The sequence below is a fragment of the Arctopsyche grandis genome, chromosome 11, assembly GCF_051622035.1.
Source record: "Arctopsyche grandis isolate Sample6627 chromosome 11, ASM5162203v2, whole genome shotgun sequence".
NCBI lineage: Eukaryota > Metazoa > Arthropoda > Insecta > Trichoptera > Hydropsychidae > Arctopsyche > Arctopsyche grandis.
In genome coordinates this window covers 2,660,397-2,678,416 of record NC_135365.1, presented here as the reverse complement: position 1 = coordinate 2,678,416, position 18,020 = coordinate 2,660,397, and the positions used below count along the sequence as shown (strand labels likewise).

At 33.3% G+C, this 18,020-nt stretch overlaps 2 protein-coding genes across 6 annotated transcripts; one reads left to right on the top strand and one right to left on the bottom strand.

Annotated features, from left to right (window-relative positions):
* Positions 1-2,361: 2,361 nt before the first annotated feature.
* TrpRS-m (Tryptophanyl-tRNA synthetase, mitochondrial) lies at positions 2,362-4,311 on the bottom strand. The gene is made up of 7 exons (XM_077440593.1): positions 3,895-4,311; positions 3,662-3,823; positions 3,432-3,586; positions 3,131-3,360; positions 2,907-3,058; positions 2,715-2,833; positions 2,362-2,646 (listed from the first exon to the last, which is right to left on the bottom strand). Exons 1-7 carry the CDS (start codon positions 3,997-3,999, stop codon positions 2,421-2,423), a joined length of 1,149 nt encoding a protein of 382 aa, XP_077296719.1. The 5' UTR covers positions 4,000-4,311; the 3' UTR covers positions 2,362-2,420.
* A 1,527-nt stretch (positions 4,312-5,838) lies between these two features.
* On the top strand, positions 5,839-12,883 carry D2hgdh (D-2-hydroxyglutaric acid dehydrogenase). Of its 5 annotated transcripts, none has more exons than XM_077441381.1 (10): positions 5,839-5,952; positions 8,443-8,577; positions 9,733-9,850; positions 9,923-10,268; positions 10,340-10,533; positions 11,167-11,335; positions 11,417-11,546; positions 11,676-11,832; positions 11,909-12,074; positions 12,156-12,883. In XM_077441381.1, exons 3-10 carry the CDS (start codon positions 9,746-9,748, stop codon positions 12,407-12,409), a joined length of 1,521 nt encoding a protein of 506 aa, XP_077297507.1. In that variant the 5' UTR covers positions 5,839-5,952; positions 8,443-8,577; positions 9,733-9,745; the 3' UTR covers positions 12,410-12,883. The 5 variants fall into 5 exon arrangements, with proteins under 5 accessions (XP_077297507.1, XP_077297506.1, XP_077297509.1 ...); XM_077441380.1 differs by having other exon boundaries at positions 5,871-5,952; positions 8,504-8,577; XM_077441383.1 differs by having other exon boundaries at positions 5,920-5,952; positions 8,499-8,577.
* The last annotated feature ends 5,137 nt before the right edge of the window (positions 12,884-18,020 follow it).

Sequence of the window (18,020 nt, the reverse complement as noted above, 5' to 3'; positions counted from 1 at the left end):
ACCCTGCCTGCTCTATAGGTTGGTTCTCGTCGAGGATATTCTTCAGCCTTTCTGTAATAACCTTCGTGAAGAGCTTGTAGACCGCTGAAAGTAGACTAATGGGTCGGTAGTTCTTGATATCGCTTTTGTCGCCTTTTTTGTGTATTAAAATGATAGTTGCGTTATTCCATCCTTCTGGTATAGCTTGGTTCTGGATGCATTTGCTGAAAAGCCTAGCTAAGATATTAATTAGGGGGGGGCCGCCACATTTTAGTAAGTCAATGGGAATATTATCTTCCCCTGGGGTTTTACCGTTCTTTGCAGTTTTTAGCGCGGCCTCTACTTCGCTAGGCAATACTGCAGGAACCCTTTGGCCGTGTGTCGATTCCAGAGCGGGGAATTGGCCGTTGTCGTTCTCGTATAGTTTTGCATAGAACGTGTGAACTCTGTCTATGATTTCTTCTCTATTCCTAATTATTACTCCGCTCTCTGATCTGATTGCGATCATTTGGTTTTTGCCTAAGAAAAGATCCTGTTTGCACTTTTTTAGGCTACGGTTATTCTTAATGGTATTTTCTATTAGCTTGCTGTTAAAATCCCTGACATCCCTGACTATTCTCTTTTTAATTTCCTTATTTACTAGATTGTATTCTTGCTTATTATTATCCCTATCTAAATTCCTTTTATGCTTAATTAGGTTTTTTGTTTCCGCTGAAATTTTGCTTAATTTAATCTGTTTCCTGAATCCACCTAATTTCTTACCTGTTGAGGTTAGAGCCGAACTAATTACAGTGTTCAATTATATAAGCTAGGGAATTGACTTTTGAAGAAACGAAAACGATATCTACAAATTTGATTAAATTATACTACGATAGTGTAGTACCCGATGAAATATCATCGCATGGATGTTGGCGTATTAAGTTATAAAATAAAATAAAAATTTAAAAAAAATGTGTTGGTCCTGTGTTCGATCCGCTCGCGGTCAAATTTTTTTTAAATACCTTTTTAATATATTAAATTGTTAATATGAAATAAAAAATGGTAAAAACTACCCACCTACCTACATATAAACAATATAAAACACCAATAGAAAAATTAATTAATTAAATAGATGACGCTAAATGCCTAGAGGAAACATTGGTAGCAAACAGTATATATAGAAGTTTTTTTCTTTCGTTATTATATTCGTACATTTTGCTGGCAGTGTTTTAGATGTGACGTATATATGTATGTCAAATCGAAACGACCAATATTGTACGGCGAGCGTTATCGCAGATACACAGACAGATTAGCAATATTATACTATATATGATACGTAAAATTAATTAATTTATATTATATAATTGGCCAAAATGATAAAATATGGAGTTCTTATGAATATGATACAATATGGATTCAAAAACAAGAACAAGGAGTGCGTTCCGTTACCTTATTTTAAAAAAAAGCAGCCCTTACTTTCTAAATATATATTTTGACAAACTTCTAATACTCTTTCAGAGTAATATTCGAAATATCTTAACTCACTTTCTGAATTACTTACCATTTCGGTGAACTTTTCAAATCAAACGCTCTGCAAATACAAGAAATACTTTTTTTTCATACATGCGGCTTATTTCCTACTTGAATTATAAAAAAAAATGTTTGTTTGTTTATAAAAATTTAAATTTAAGTTTATCCGCTATGCAAAGCTACAGTTTTCAACTAAGGACCATCAAATTTAGCATACTATCTCATAGTACTGTTGCGTAGGGGTGGGTTCAGGATCCAAATGCAAGGCCAAAGACGCTTCACAGCATTTATTCAACGATTCCAGAGGTCCGCACGGAACCACCGCCCACTCCAGAATGATCTGATCCACCGTGTGTCTATTGTCTAGGCACTTAAAGATCTACCCTCGCGAGTCTATCGTTTACGCACGCACTGTGAGAACTCCAGCGTATCCTTTGTTCGCGCACATACTTAGTCCCGTTAGCCTAATCTGGGGTCTCTATTGTTCACCCACGGATGTACTTAGACAGTGGATACTCTGTCTCATGTTCCCACATTACAGTATCTACATACATATGTACCTCGATTCCTTCAAAGTTTCAAAAATGTTGTGGTAGCAATATTTTCAATTCTTCTAATAGGTAAAATTCCGCTTTCAGTTTGTCAAATCAGCTGTATTGACAATTTTATTATTAATTGAAATGCAGATAAATTTTTGCTGAGTGGACGGTGAAAAAAGTAATTATAGTTAAAGGTAAGACAAAAAGTTTGGCAAGCTCTTCGTAATCAAACAGTTCTGATACAGCTTCATATTACAATCTCGAAATTGAACCTCGTTTAGATAACACTCTTAAAGCGTGGGATACAATTTTTGAAGAAATATAAACGACATTTCTGAATAAATCGATTTATTGCGTAATTAAATTATGCTACATTAAACTAACTCAACTTAACTATTGTACTAGAGATTTGTGATATTCTTTCTTTATCATATTCGGAACACCTAAACCTACTTTCATATTTACTTCCTCCATAGTAACACTCGCTCTTTCCCTAGCTTTCAATGAGCCTTCTTGCAAAACAGTAACCAAATACTCGGGATGTTTCATATAGTCTTCAATTTTAGTTTGAATCGGCGCTAAAACCTCTCCGATAGCCTTAGCCAAAGAATTTTTAAACCTAAAAATGAATTATAATAATTTTTCATATCGAAACAATACATAGAATTGAAAAATTAAAACACCCACATGACTGTGTCGAATCCTTCAGCTTCTTCGCACACTTCTTCAGGAATCTGGTTCGTCATCAAAGACATAATGGTTACGAGGTTGGAAACGCCAGGTCTATTAACAGGATCGTACGTAATCTGTTTAGAATTGAAACACATTAAAAATTACACAATTCGCTAGTTACTTCAGTGTTTTAAAACATTCAAATACCGTTGGAGTAAAATCTGTAACGGATTTTTTCAGTTTTAGCGCAACCAAATCAGGCCCATCCGTGAGTTCGATTCTTGATTTGGGATCTGGGTCTGATTTGGACATCTTTTTAGTGGGATCTCTCAAACTGCGCAACTTTTGATGACAATCGTCTGCAAATAATTACCGTATATCAACTCAATAGTGGTAAATCGAATCGTCAATTTGAATCGCAGTGAAATTACCCCCAATCATAGGTATCGGACTGGGAAACGTTTTGCCAAATCTGTAATTGAATGTTTTCGCAAGTTGCTGTGCTACTTGCAAGTGTTGGATTTGATCTATGCCGACGGGAACGTGTGTAGATTTATATAGGAGTATATCGGCACCTTGAAGAACGGGATATATGTATAGTCCGAGAGGTACCTCCTTCATCGATTCGGACTTTTCTTTGAACTGAGGCAAATGAGCCAACCTTTTTCAATACAAAAATGTACATTAAGCAAGCTCTTAGAAATAAATATAATAAAAAGGTAAAAACATTACCTAGCCATTGTGGAAATACATCCTAAAATCCATGCCAATTCTGAGTGCTGCGGGACGCTCGATTGCAAAAACAGAATTGATTTATTGTGATCGATACCACATGCTAGCAATGTCGCTGTTATTTCCAATATATTATTTTGAAGGGTTTCAGGATTCTAAATCAAGTACAAAAAATAATGTTTTGATGAATGCAAAATACTTTTTAAATTGTTTAATTTTATAATATAAACCTGCGGTAATGTAATAGAGTGAAGATCCACAATAGAAACCATAACGTCGTCTCCTTTGTTCTGTAAATCTATCCAGGACTTGACGGCCCCGAAATAGTTTCCAATGTGCAAAGCACCGGTAGGTTGAATTCCGGAGAATATTCTTCTTGGCGTATTTATTTCCTTAAAATATATTTCACATTATAAAAACATTAGAAATTTACTATTATAAAACAGGTTAAAAATGAATGAACCTCATTTTTTCCGGGTTTTGAAGAATTTAAGCGTCTGAAAAGTGCTGGTTGTTTGATTATATTCGAGCATCTGTTGTATTTTAATAGAACATTTAACTTTGACATTTTTTCAGCGCACCAAATAAACTAACCTAAAGAAACGTCTAATCTGACATTTGTGATTTGGCCATAAAATGAAACTTGTTGCCAACTTTAAATAACAAAAATCTTGAAATAAAGTCTTGAAAAACAAATTTTATCATTCTAAATTTTATTTTATACAGTTCGGTGATTATGCCGCAAAAAGCGATCTCGCGCAAGTCACTAAAATCTCGATCACAGAACATCTGGCACCCAAAAATTCCATCAATCGAAACACGCGTAATATTATACTAACGAGAACTCGATTGCTTTTTGCGAAATATTCCGTTTACCAATGAGCTACTTATCGTTTAATAAACTTGCTGATCCAGAACTGTCATCGTCACAGAAACTTAAACCTAAACTGAATCATACAAAAACCCATCAGATATTCTGAAAAAGAAATACTCAATTACCAAAATTTCTACCAATTCAAAATATTACTATCGTAAAGTTAATAATATTATGCACAGATGTATATTTTGAGGCCTTAGTTAGGCTTGTATTGTAGCCAGGGTCGTTGCTGGGGTAAAGTTCCAGGACTCGAGGGGTCCTGTGTTGGAAATCGTACCTGCTATATCATATTTTCTTATTCAATTATTTAAAATATAATAACCAATATATAGGTAATTTTCTAATGGCTCTACTTCACGGGACCGAAAGTGAGAAGCCCGAAAACGCAAATATCGGAAGGCAAAGATCGAAAATCGATAGATCTTAAGTCGAAAGATCAAAAAAAGGGTGCATAGTAAACGGTACTATGTATATATAATATATATGAGTGGCATGCGGTGAAATTATCTCTTTTTTTGTCATACAGCCTTGTTTAATGTGCGCGTGCAGAATACGGGAGGAAAAGCCTGTTCCTGTTGTATCCTGCTCGCGCAAATTAAGTGAGAGAGACTTTTACCGCACGCCACTGATATATATACTAACCGTTTTTCATATGTATGCATGGTAAACGAACATTTTTGACTTTTAAACATTCGGTGCGGTGACGGTCACCGTTTTCTAATAGTTCTGATAGATTTTTCGAATATAAAAAAAATGTATAAGAATTATTTTAGTTTGTCATAGGGCTCGAAATTATTTTCCCCAAGGCCTGGGATTTCTCTCAGCAGTCCTGATTGTAGCGATGGAACATTTGTTTCTAAGGGTGAAAGTCTTTTTTCAATCTGTCCTGTTCTTGTGTGCAAATTTTAAAGGTTTGAACTCATTTCATGAAGCGTTGTCGTGTAAATTACGCGAAATTCAAACTGGCGAATACAACTGATTATTACAACCTTACAATCTGTTAATCGGCCTCGAATCATCAGCTGAAAATAACGAGTACATATAATATATTTCGATGCGGTGCAAACAATCGACAAGCGCCAGACAGACTGAACCACAGATTAACGACACGTGTACCTTATGCGTGCACACTGCTCGCACTTACACTAAGCGAAATCTACCCGAAGTCCCGGCATACCTACCCTGTATACGTTCTGTGCTTCGGAAACTTAAGTTCCGAATTTTGACTTATTAAACTCGCCAGAAAGATCCAACTCAATTTTAATAATTGCATCTGTGCACACCGAAAGGTTACTCGTCATCTGATGTGCAATCTATCATTCGTGAAGTCGAGAATTGCGTTTAAAGCAGCCATCCAGTTAATCTGTGGTTCAGTCTGTCTGGCGCTTGTCGATCGTTTGCACCAAACCCAATATATTTAAGTATAATCACACTCAATGTAATGACTTGATAATCCGCTGATATTTTTAGATCTGTTTTAGCATACACATATTTTCTGGCTGGGCTACAACTTTATATCACAATGGCCTCAGTAAAAAAAAAACAATTCATTGATCAGTATACAAATATGTAGATACATACATAGGTATAGCTATATATGTAAATATGTATGAACATGCGCAATTCATTGCAAGCGTAGGAAACGTAAATATAAACAGACTATTTTACTAAAACGCATAAAAATAGAACAATTAAAACGCAATGTCTTTTCAACTTCAATCCACAATGTGCTCATCTCGTTTAATTTCTCAATCCATCTATTTTGCTTAGGTGTGCTTTCGAAAAGTATTTCTAAACATTGAAATTTCCAAATGTCGCAATAAAATTTTTGACACTTAAATCAGCAATTGCTTATTTTGCGATTTTCTGGTCGCTAATCGTTTCGATATATGTGCTGTTTACTATTATTTGATAAAACCACTCAACTTGAAGATTTTCAGATATGCATTCATGTAAAAATGTGTAATTAATTGATAATAAATTTGGCTTTCCAATCTAATCACGCATCATCATATGTACATATGTATATTAAAGTGTTTGTTCGTGGTATCAACCTTGAGTTCTATTTCTGCGAACCGGTTGTCTAGAGATCGTCAACAGTTTAGCTACTCGTTCAAAAATGAAGCAAACTCAAGTATGAAATTGTACATACAAAACAAATCTATTTAGTGCGTTTCGAATATACATATTATTTCATTATTCATGACATTGAAGTATAAGACATATTTTTATCGAGTTTTATGAAGGTAATCTACGTTCATATGTATGTATGTATGTATGTATGTATGTACATAGATAACAATGAAGGTGAATTTAAAAATCACCAACAATGACATTGAAAATTAAATTCGTCAGTGGTAGTAAATAAATTGAATATTTTTCTTCGTTACAATAAAGTTGATTTAAAAATTAAAAAATTACGTTGAAATCAATCTCAAATTTTAGATAAGAAGGAGTTTTCATCTGCCGCTTAATCTATCGTACCTCATTTTAACAAAGGTGTTGCTCCATTAATCCGGAAAAGTATTAAATATATATGCATACTAGCTGAACGCATGCCATAATAACAATTGCGATTCACATGCAATTCCCGTTGCACATAACACATGCAATTCCCGTTCCTGTTCTCGTTCCCGTTCCCGTTCCAGTTCCCGTTCCCATTTGTCGGAAAAACGCAGGTAGCGAACACATTTGAAATTATTGCGTTGCAATGACACTCATTCCCGTTTTTCCCGTTTCCGTTCCCGTTTTTTTTCACAGTAATCTTCCCGGACATGCACACAACAAATCCTGAAAGTTTCATCGTAATAGGTTCAGTGGTTTAGCAGCCTATTCGAGACACACACAGATATTCATTTTTATATATTTATGTAGATGCAACAACTTTTCACTTATATGTTGGTAGGTATGTAGTTTTCACCATTTTTTTCATATTAAACAATTAAATATAAATATAAAATTAAATATATATTCATCCAGCAGTATGGCTTAATGGTAGCGTATATATTTAGCACCACTGCGATCGCTGGTTCGATTCACCAAACTGCTGGTTAGATTTGGGGTTTTGTGACTCCAAATAGATCGTTTCTCTATCAGAGTTTGCCAATTTTATCTGATCATTGTTGAAACGATTTCTGAAAATTGGTAATAGATCATTTCCTGTTGTCACAAAATCTTTGTGTATAATTTCTAAAAATTATGCACAGAAATCTGAAATCTATAGATGTCTCTATAATTTCGTGTTTATTATGTGTATACAAATTGTAATAATAATTGTGCACAAAATCAAAAAATAATCCATAGATGTCTCTATGGTTATTATTTATGTACTTGATTCATTATTGTATTCGATGTTTATTGAACCTACTGTATGTATACGTTGTCTGACCATTCAACGTGTTGTATACGTTGTCTGACCGTTCTCATACACTCGTCGCATTGGAGCGATCTGTAATGACGAGTGTACATTGATTGTAATAAAATAAAATAAAAATATAAAAGGTATTTGAAAAAAATGACTGACACATTTCTTTTAATTTTTTATTATTTAATAACTTAATAAGCCAACATCCATGCCATGGTATTTCATCGGGTACAACACTAGTTGTTATATCTTTGAGTTGAAGATCTTTGAATTAGTAATAATATAATAAAACGATATAATTAAACCGTATCATATGTAGTATAGCTAATGTAGAAAAATCAATATTATGGAAAATGCCTCACGCGCTATAAGAAAACCTATCATTAGAACAATTGTTGAAATTAAATTAAATTAATTATGTCACTAATAATTTATTCCATATATTTTTATTCAATAAATAAATAATTTTTCATAATAGTCGTATGTTGACGTTGAATACACCTGTCCATACATAAAGTCGTATAAATAAACATTATGTTTTTGGTTAGTAGTAGAAAAATCACGTTCTATAAAGCACATCATGTTTTGGTCCATTGGCATTTTATACAGTTCATCATTAAATAGGCTATACTTTAAATATTAGCTTCATATTTGTGTTGGCATCTAAATTATCGTCATTCGTGGATACATTTGATCGTTAATAAAAACGACAGTGATTGATTGAGAATCGTAAATCGTATAAAATTTAATAAAAAAAAGATTTTGTGCAGCTGTGAATATCGTGATTTGAATTTATTTCAATTTCTAATGTGTACTATCTTTCAAGTGTAGTGTGCAATTAATATTATTACAGTGCAGCAGCAATACTCATATTATACGTACATATATATTGAAAACCAATACCGGTAAGTGCAATTGATCTATAGCCTGTATTTATAAGGTCAGTAGCTTCGTTTGATTTGGTCAGTAAATACATCATCTATAAGTTATATAATATTATCAGTCACTGACTGCTGGAATATTTTCTGTGGGTCAAAAAATACTTAAAACAATAAGCGATTACTGACCGTTCATTTTTATCTACATATATACATACATAGTACACTATTATAACTAAATTTTCGTTGTTGCTGACCATTTAATTTGTTGCCTCCCTATTATTATTTTATTATATTATTTTATTTTACACATTCTGGCAAATATATAATGGTTGTGGCTATTTGCAGGTACTATATCTGCAAATTATAGCTATTTGCAGGTACTATATCTGTGAATTATTGGCTATTTGCAGGTACTATATCTGCGACAGGCACAAAGCTTTCTGCGCATGCGCGTGAACTGTCTCTGTCAGCGTGTTTACTGCTAACATGTTGTTTTAAACCTCTTAAAATTTAGTTCGAACTCGTAAAGGTCTGTTCATACGGTAATTGGACTATTCGTCACATTGGGGTGATCACAAAGACAATTTTTGCTATGAAAATCGCGAATACACAATATTTGGCAGTCAAGCTCTCGTTACTATGATAGTTATCGTTAGTATGATGGACTTTTCGGCTGCCAGATGTTCCGTTATAGAGATTTTAGTGACTTTGTGACGAGTAATTTGTGACCAGTAATCACCGAACCGTTCATACCTATCCAGCACGACCCGTATCCTGCAGGTGTCATGCAAGTGCGGATAGTATTCTTTGGTACATTCTATATGGACGCGCATGAATGCGTAAATGCGCATGCGCGAATGGAGTATGAATACGTCCATATAGATTGTACCAAAGAATACTATCCGCACTTGCATGACACCTGCAGGATACGGGTCGTGCTGGATAGGTATGAACAGACCTTAAAGTGACGTAGAGTAAAAAAATATAATCCAAATTAGTTAATATTATTAATTCAATCAAGTCTAGCATACATTACATAAATGTAAGAAATTATAATCGGATTGTAAGTTCAGGCTTTGCGCCTGTCGCAGATGTAGTACCTGCAAATAGCCACAACCATATATAATATGAGCGTTACATAAGTATACAATTTATTATGAATGTTGTCTTTCGTTGCAGGAAAAACCACAAAATGGCTTTACAAGCTATCAAAACATTCGAAATACGTTTGATTCCGTTCAAAAATTTCATAAAGCACTCAATCAGACCACTATCTTCACTTCCAGAGTTTTCGAAAGTATGAAAAGGGCATGCAATAAGAATTCTAACACCGTACAATGTACATGTATTTGTGTATGTTATGTTTCAGAACAAATACAACGTGAAGCGAAAGAGTTTCAATCTCATAGAAGATGCGCATGTGTCTTTCTTTCAAAATTTACTAGGCAAAGAACGAGTATTGACTGATGAATCTGAATTGCTATCTTATAACATAGACTGGATTAAAAATTGTAGAGGAGAATCGCGTGTGGTGCTGAAACCAAAGTGCACGGAGCATGTGTCGGCCATACTGAAGTTTTGCAATGATAACAATCTTGCTGTCTGTCCACAAGGTGGTAATACTGGACTTGTTGGTGGGTCTGTGCCTGTTTTTGACGAAATAGTCTTGAGCACAGAAGGCATGAACAATATCATTAGCTTGGATGAAATTTCAGGTGTGATTTGTGAGCTTTGTAGAAATGTACATCCATTTAAGTGTCATCTTGATGTCTAGCATTTTTTACAGGTGTGCTAGTGTGTGAAGCTGGTTGCATATTAGAAAATCTCGATAACCATTTAAGGGAACATAACCTGATGATGCCTCTAGATTTGGGTGCAAAAGGTTCATGTCATATTGGCGGTAACATCAGTACAAATGCCGGTGGACTGAGATTACTCCGATATGGAAACCTTCACGGATCTGTATTGGGTGTTGAAGCTGTTAGTTGAATTTATTGTTCAATAGTATATTCATAGAATACTTACTAACTTAATATTTTTAAGTATTATCTTACCGTTTATGTGATTCACTGGTGAATTATCTCCTTATCTCCTAACACTTCCTATTTGATATCAATCAAGGACTACTTTTGGGCGTCTAATAATCCTACTATTAATATTTTAGCTCTTTTCTAATGCTATATCCAAATTTATTTGTTTTTTATTTGTAAATGCTTTTTATTATTGCTAAATTATGTATCTTATATCTATTTTAATAGCTACTGATCTACTGATCATTTTCTATTTTACAATTTAATTTAATTTGGTTAGTAATCATAGTATTATATTATTCTAATGTTAATGTACAGCATAATACAAAAATAGCTCAAAAACCTATTTACAATTCTTATAAATGCTCATAATACATCTAATACATAATATTAATTAAAGACTCTCTAAAGTCGATGACCTAAAGCAGATTGTGTTTAGGTAATCTGTGTTTATACCTGAAAGGGTATCTAAATTGATCATTTCTCATTACTCCAAACGTACATATTCGCTTTAGGATCCAAGTTATAGGGCTCCATTGTAGTAGTACACATTGTTATGTAATAAACATTAAAATATTTCCAGGTGAAAGCTGATGGTGAAGTCATTGATTGTTTGGGAACTCTAAAGAAGGACAATACTGGATACCATCTGAAACACTTATTTATAGGATCAGAAGGCACTTTAGGAATTGTTACAAAAGTATCCATCAACTGTCCGACTTTATCGTCTTCTATAAATGTAGCATTCTTAGGTAACCAATTGTTCTACTTTGAAAATATCTATTCAAAGCTGATTTATGTACATGTAGTATAATAATGTTTGACATTTTAAGGAGTGGAAAATTTTGATAACGTCCTGAAGTTATATCAACTTGCCAAATCATCCCTCGGTGAAATAATGTCTGCGTTTGAAATGGCCGATGCTGCATCTTTAGAAACAACGATTGAACATTTGAAACTACAGTATGTATACATGTATTTAAATCAATTTATAATATTACAACTTTTACTACAAAACTTATTAGGAAAAAATATTATTTATATTCTTATGACAATTTTATTTTTGAAAGAAAATCTCATCTGAAATTTCAGAAATCCTATAGGAGACTATCCATTTTATGTTTTGATCGAAACCAGTGGAAGCAATGAAAGTCATGACTCTGAAAAGCTAACAGAATTTTTAGAAAAAACCATGTCCTCTAACTTGGTTCTGAACGGAACATATCAAACTGAGCCCAGTCGGATTAAAGTGTGTGCTGATCAATGAAGTTTAATATTTTTTTTACATATAAATCACAAATTAATAACCGTTTAATATATTTTAGCCAATTTGGGCTTTAAGAGAAGGCATTCCTCAAGCTATATTATATGACGGCTACGTTTTAAAGTACGATATATCATTACCATTGAAAGATTACTATTCAATAGTTCCCATCATGAGGGAAAAACTAGGAAGCGATGCCGTTCGCATATGTGGATACGGTCACATTGGTATTTAATTGTTTTTTTTTTTTATATTCTATACCTTATTTAAAAGGAATGTATTAAAATTTACTTTTATTATATTTTCAGGTGACGGAAATATTCACGTAAATATTGCGATTAAGGAGTTTTCACAGGAAATTATTAAAAAAATTGAGCCGTATATATACGAGTATACATCTAATCTCAAAGGATCTGTGAGTGCCGAGCACGGTATTGGTTTTAGAAAGCCAAATTACATACACTACTCAAAGAGTAATGCTTGTCTTGGTTTGATGAAGAGTTTGAAGAATTTAATGGATCCAAAAGGCATTTTGAATCCTTACAAAGTTCTGCCATCCTAAATAAAATTCTGATTTTTGAGTTGTATCATCTTTCTTAAAATGATAATCCATTTGTGTTTGGATTTACAATCTACATAATATATCAAAGTTCTTGTGAAAGACTGAAAATTTTATTTTATATAAGAGCTGGCTCTTATACTTGTGACAAATTTTTTTTAATAATAAATTTCTTATATAAGTCATATGTCTTTTTATCGATATATAATTTTTACACATAATACGTTATATATTTTAGTTAAATACATACATATATAGTATAAATCTTACATTATACATTTAAAAAATATCATGACAAGTGACGTTTTTGCTAAATTTAAATGTTTCTTTAAGAAAAAAATTATCTTTCATACATTTAACTGTTTGAATTGTCATTTAATACCTACAACAGTTTCTATATAAATATTAATAGCTTTTACAAGTATAATAGTTTTCCTGAGCTCAGAATAAAGATCAAAATTGGTTATATGTATGTTTTATATTCTGTGTATTTTTTTTTTTTACATATATATGTACCAGGAAGGCCTTACAGGTAACCCCAATGCGCCTTCCTGGCCAATTACAAACATTGCAGCATTTTTTTTTTATTATACAAGTCGCTGAATTACGAGACACTGAAAAACTCGCAAATTAACGAGACATCTATGAATTGTACATAAATTTTATTGCATATTAATCAATCTCAAATAGTGTGACATAGTAGGTAGGAAGGATATTTAGCCAATTTTACCGGGAACCGTCTCAACAACGAAATCAGAGAAAATTGGCAAACTCTGGTAGGAAACGATCGACCTGGAGTCACAAATATCCAGGTCTGACCAGCAGCACTACAGATATACTCAGAAAAATTATTTTCAATCGAGGTGAGCTCATGGGATCGAACCCGGCGCCTCTCGACGCTAAGCAGAAGCTTAACGACCGAGCTATGCTGCTGGCTATAGATTCAAAACAACCCAAAATCTTATAAATATCTTTCATAGTCTTACACATAAGACTTTTTAGTTATGTTCTATAATTATTAATCGATAAATAATTGCTTGACGGATAATGAATCAATGGGCATCCTAGCATTTATATATAATATATTAAATTAAATTGACATTAAAAAGGGCTTAATTTGAAATGAAAAAGGTTTAATTTGAAATTAAAAAGAGTCAATTTTAAATGAAAGAGGGTCAATTTAGAATGAAAAACCTGTATTCTTAGCCTGTTCAACTTTACTTTGAAGTCTTTAATCTAATTTAGGGTACCATATACATATGTAATAGTATTGTAATTTGGTGACTATGAATAAATTATAAACTGCAGATTTTCATAGCGGTAAAACAAATACATATTCATATTTTATATCGATGCGGTGCAAACGATCGACAAGCGCCAGACAGACTGAACCACAGATTAACTGTACGTGTACCTTATGCGTGCGCACTGCTCGCACTTACACTAAGCGAAATCTACCCGAAGTCCCGACATACCTACCCTGTATACGTTCTGTGCTCCTGATACTTTAGTTCCGAATTTTGCCTTATTAAACTCGCCAGAAAGATCCAACTCAATTTTAATAATTGCATCTGTGCACATCGAAAGGGTACTCGTCATCTGATGTGCAATCTATCATTCGTAAAGTCGAGAATTGCGTTTAAAGCAGCCATCCAGTTAATCTGTGGTTCAGTCTGTCTGGCGCTTGTCGATCGTTTGCACCAAACCCCATAAAAACATAGAAGAGTCTTGTAAAAAGTATCCATCGTTGACCAAAGCGCACAAAATGTCAAAGTTCCAAAACGATCTGAAGACTGTAGGAAAAGATACTGAATCGTTTGCGAAGTAAACCTAAGAAGAAAGCCTTTGTAAAAACAGTATGATTCATTACATTGAACTTCGTTTTGTGTTTATTTATTTTAGCTGTATCGTGACAATCGAAAATATTCAGATTAAAAAGCACTTCACACAAATCCAATACAAATTAGAATGTTTTCATAATAACACGTTCACGTCTGTTGTCGATTAAGAAGACTCGTGCAAATAAAATCAAAAGTTGCAGACGATATATCAGCACAAGAATTTTTCCTATTAACATTCTTGCTCGGAACATAAATCGTATTGATTGAAAACAACATTTGTAAGCATACAATATGCAACTATTAATGAAAGTTTCATTCAGAAATATTGAATAAGGTTTATTTCTACACGCAACTTTAATTCTGGTTATTTACCTCACTAGACCATAAACTTTGGTCTTAATGAAGCAGATAAACTAATCCAACCTCAAATATAATCATTTAAGCGTTGCCATGAAGATTGCTTAAGAGGGCTGTACACCCGAAACCTTAATTTTGTTACCGTTCCTTTCTTCGATATTTATATTGAGTGAATGCGACAATATATATCAATATATATATTGAGTGAATGCGACAGTTTCGCTTCGACCAGATAATACGTATTTTAAATCTACAACATCGAGGTTTCGTATTCTCCTATTTTCTCCTCCAAAACTGGACCAATTTTTAAAAAAATTTCATCATCGGTATGAGAAAGATATTTTCTGTGCAACTATGTGCGTATTTTTTTTAAAATCGACCGTTAAATAAGTACGCTGGAGTCTTTTCGTGGGTGTAAAAAAGAGGCAATTTTATAGATGTTTGGCGGCTCCTAGCTCCTATAAAAAATAACTAATCAAAAAAATAAAACGATAGATGCATCCTAATGGTGGATATCCCTAGCATATTAAAAAATAATTTCTCTAGTGCCATAATTGAGGAAGGGAGAAGTGTAATACGTTTGTATGAACAAGGCACTGGTGTCCAGCCCTCTTAATATAATACCAAAATTCATATGCTGCGATTGTATTCTTCACAATATACACATCAAATATTAAGAGATAGTTTCATACGGTTTATAAATTAGTATATAATACGACCGTGATAAACGAAGTGTTGTGGTTCATAATTTGGTAATTGTCAATCACAACTTCCCGTTTCATTTTGTACGTATTGCAATAAATCATTTAATGATGTGTGTCAGGGTCTTTCTCTTGCAGTGTTATTATGGAGTTTTCTTCTTCCGCTATTTTGTCATTGGGCTTAAGCTCGAAATTAGATCAGATGCTCAACCGTCTATATATGTATATGTGCAGTTTTTTCAATTTATTTTTAACTGTCTATGAGTATATATCAGCATCATCATTGTCAAAGTTGACTATTAAAATATATATTCATATAATATTGACTGAAAGCTCCCGTAGTCATCCTTTGTCGATGCCTTTATGGCATGCAAAACTTTCCCAAATCAAGCTGCTGGTCTGTGTAAGCATATATGCTTTTGAACATAGTGGTCACAGGTTCGAGTCTCACCAGTTGCTGCTGGCCAGACCTTGATTTGTGGCTCTAGGTCGATCGTTTCCTAAGCAAATCCAAAACGAATATTTAAAATCTCCTTAAGGGCGAAAACACACTGAGTGGTATTTGGTACGTGTTTCTTTAAATACTTTTAAACATGCGAAAAAAACGCAGCACCTTAGCCCATATACAAAGTACACAGTCCTAAAAATCACCCCCTAGAGTGTTTATGGTGATGATTTATCTTTGCATTTATCCTTTGCTTGACAGTAATCGATAACTAGTGGTTAGCATATATGCTTTCGAACATAGTGGTCACAGGTTCGAGTCTCACTAGTTGCTGCTGGCTAGACCTTGATTTGTGACTCTAGGTCGATCGTTTCCTATCAGACTTTGCCAATTTATCTGATTTTCAGACAAATTGGCAACTTCATCCATTTCTCTCAATTTTCGAGTTTTCAGCATTTCGAATTTCACTGATTCGTATAAAAATGCTGCATATTTGTCCATAAATGACTTGCAAATTTCAAGTTACTAAGCATCTCGAAATTTGATGATTTATATAAGAAAAATGGTCCAAATCAAAATTTATCCATAGATGTCTCTTTGATGCTTTCTTAAAATATTCTAAAATTGTATATCGATGCTTGTAATTGGCCAGGAAGGCGCATTGGGGCTTACTTGTTAGGCCTTCCTGGTAACAAGTAAAATGTCAAAACTTTCAGACATGTTTCTCAAAATAATTGTACCAAATTAAAATGTGTCTTCTTACCTTTCTATTATGCATAGTTGTCTTGGATACAATTTATGTTCAACTGTCTTTAATTTTCCGTTAATCTTTTTTTAAATAGAAAACTTTTTAAATTCAAAAGCTTCCCACTCTTCCTATATAGATTTAAAATATTGTTATTGTCATATAAGTAATACAAATCAAATATAATTATTAAGAATATTAGAAGAGACTGGATAAATCAGATGTAAATCTGAGGAAAGATAATATTAAAGTGAGAATAGGAATTCTGGTAGTAATAAAAGGTAAGTTGTTCAGAAAATTTTGATCAAAACGCTGCGACCAATAATGGGTTAGAAGAAAAGATTTTGATTTTTAAAGGCTTTTTATTATTACTAAATTATGTTCACAATACATCTTATATCTATTTTAATAGCTACTGATCTACTGATCATTTTCTATTTTACAATTTTAAATTATTTTTGTTAGTAATCATAGTATTATATTATCATAATGTTAATATGTACAGCGTAATAGGAAAAAGAGCTCAAAAACCTATTTACAATCCTATTAAAAATATGACGCATTAGTATTGTTAGTAAAATCGTTTCTTTATTATCAATTTTAAGCAAAAAAGAAATCCAATACCTTTCAGAAGAAACCTACTAGGTTTTTCTGATTGTAATAGTTATACATATATAGCTAATGCAAACTTTCCAATATTAATCTCTCCTTATTTTCATCTTCACTATCACCCTTCTTCAATGATACGTATTAATCATAGAAGTAGAATGCATAGAATGGTCATTGTTAACAAAAGTATCGTCTAAAAGCGAGCCATCGAAGAGAGAGACGAGGTTTAGCAAACAATGAACAAACTCTGAGTTTTTTTAGCATCATTTTTGGAAGCTGAGAGCGATTCTATGCATTCTACTTCTATTGTATTTACATTTTATGGATATGTTTCACATATCACATTCATTTTTTCGAAAAGCAATACGTATTACTTTTGTAATATAGAAATTGTGCTAGAAGTAATTAATGTAAATGAAATATTTTGTACAATTTCTGCAGAAAATTCATTGCTTATAGAAATTCTGAAATTGAACAGCTTCAACTATCGAGACAAGAGCAATCATAATCTCCATTTACGGTGACTTTGAACCCTGGTATACGACAAGACCTCGCTCAGCGACATTGAATCGGTTCGTCCATACACCTCTACTTCATCGGTGGGAGATCGGAGCGTCCATATGACGAATCGGAACACCACTCGCCAGAGAGTATATGTAGGTCAAATTTTTATTGCTTCAATTGAAATGGCCCCATTTCTAATAAATCATATAAGTCATTTTCGGAAGTGGATTCACTAGCAGTGTAAGTAAACCGTGCAGTGCAAATCGTGCATCGGTGGCCGATTGCGCCACCATTTCAAAGTTTAAGCCCATAACATTGTGAAATCGCCAAAAAAAAACTGGGTGTACCGCAAACAAATTATAATGAAGCTGGTGTTTCATAATTATCGAGTCGTTTTACTCTGCGAGGTAAA

Excerpts from the sequence above, each read along its gene's own strand:
- D2hgdh (XM_077441380.1), top strand. The coding sequence starts at position 5,914 with ATGTATGAACATGCGCAATTCATTGCAAGCGTAGGAAAC. Across the intron at positions 5,953-8,503 it reads TCATTGCAAGCGTAGGAAAC|TGTGCAATTAATATTATTAC; the intron begins GTAAATATAAAC and ends TTTCAAGTGTAG. Across the intron at positions 12,075-12,155 it reads ATGTGGATACGGTCACATTG|GTGACGGAAATATTCACGTA; the intron begins GTATTTAATTGT and ends TTATATTTTCAG.
- TrpRS-m (XM_077440593.1), bottom strand. The coding sequence starts at position 3,999 with ATGTCAAAGTTAAATGTTCTATTAAAATACAACAGATGCTCGAATATA. Across the intron at positions 2,834-2,906 it reads TTACAGATTTTACTCCAACG|ATTACGTACGATCCTGTTAA; the intron begins GTATTTGAATGT and ends AATTCTAAACAG. Across the intron at positions 2,647-2,714 it reads GAAGGATTCGACACAGTCAT|GTTTAAAAATTCTTTGGCTA; the intron begins GTGGGTGTTTTA and ends ATTCATTTTTAG.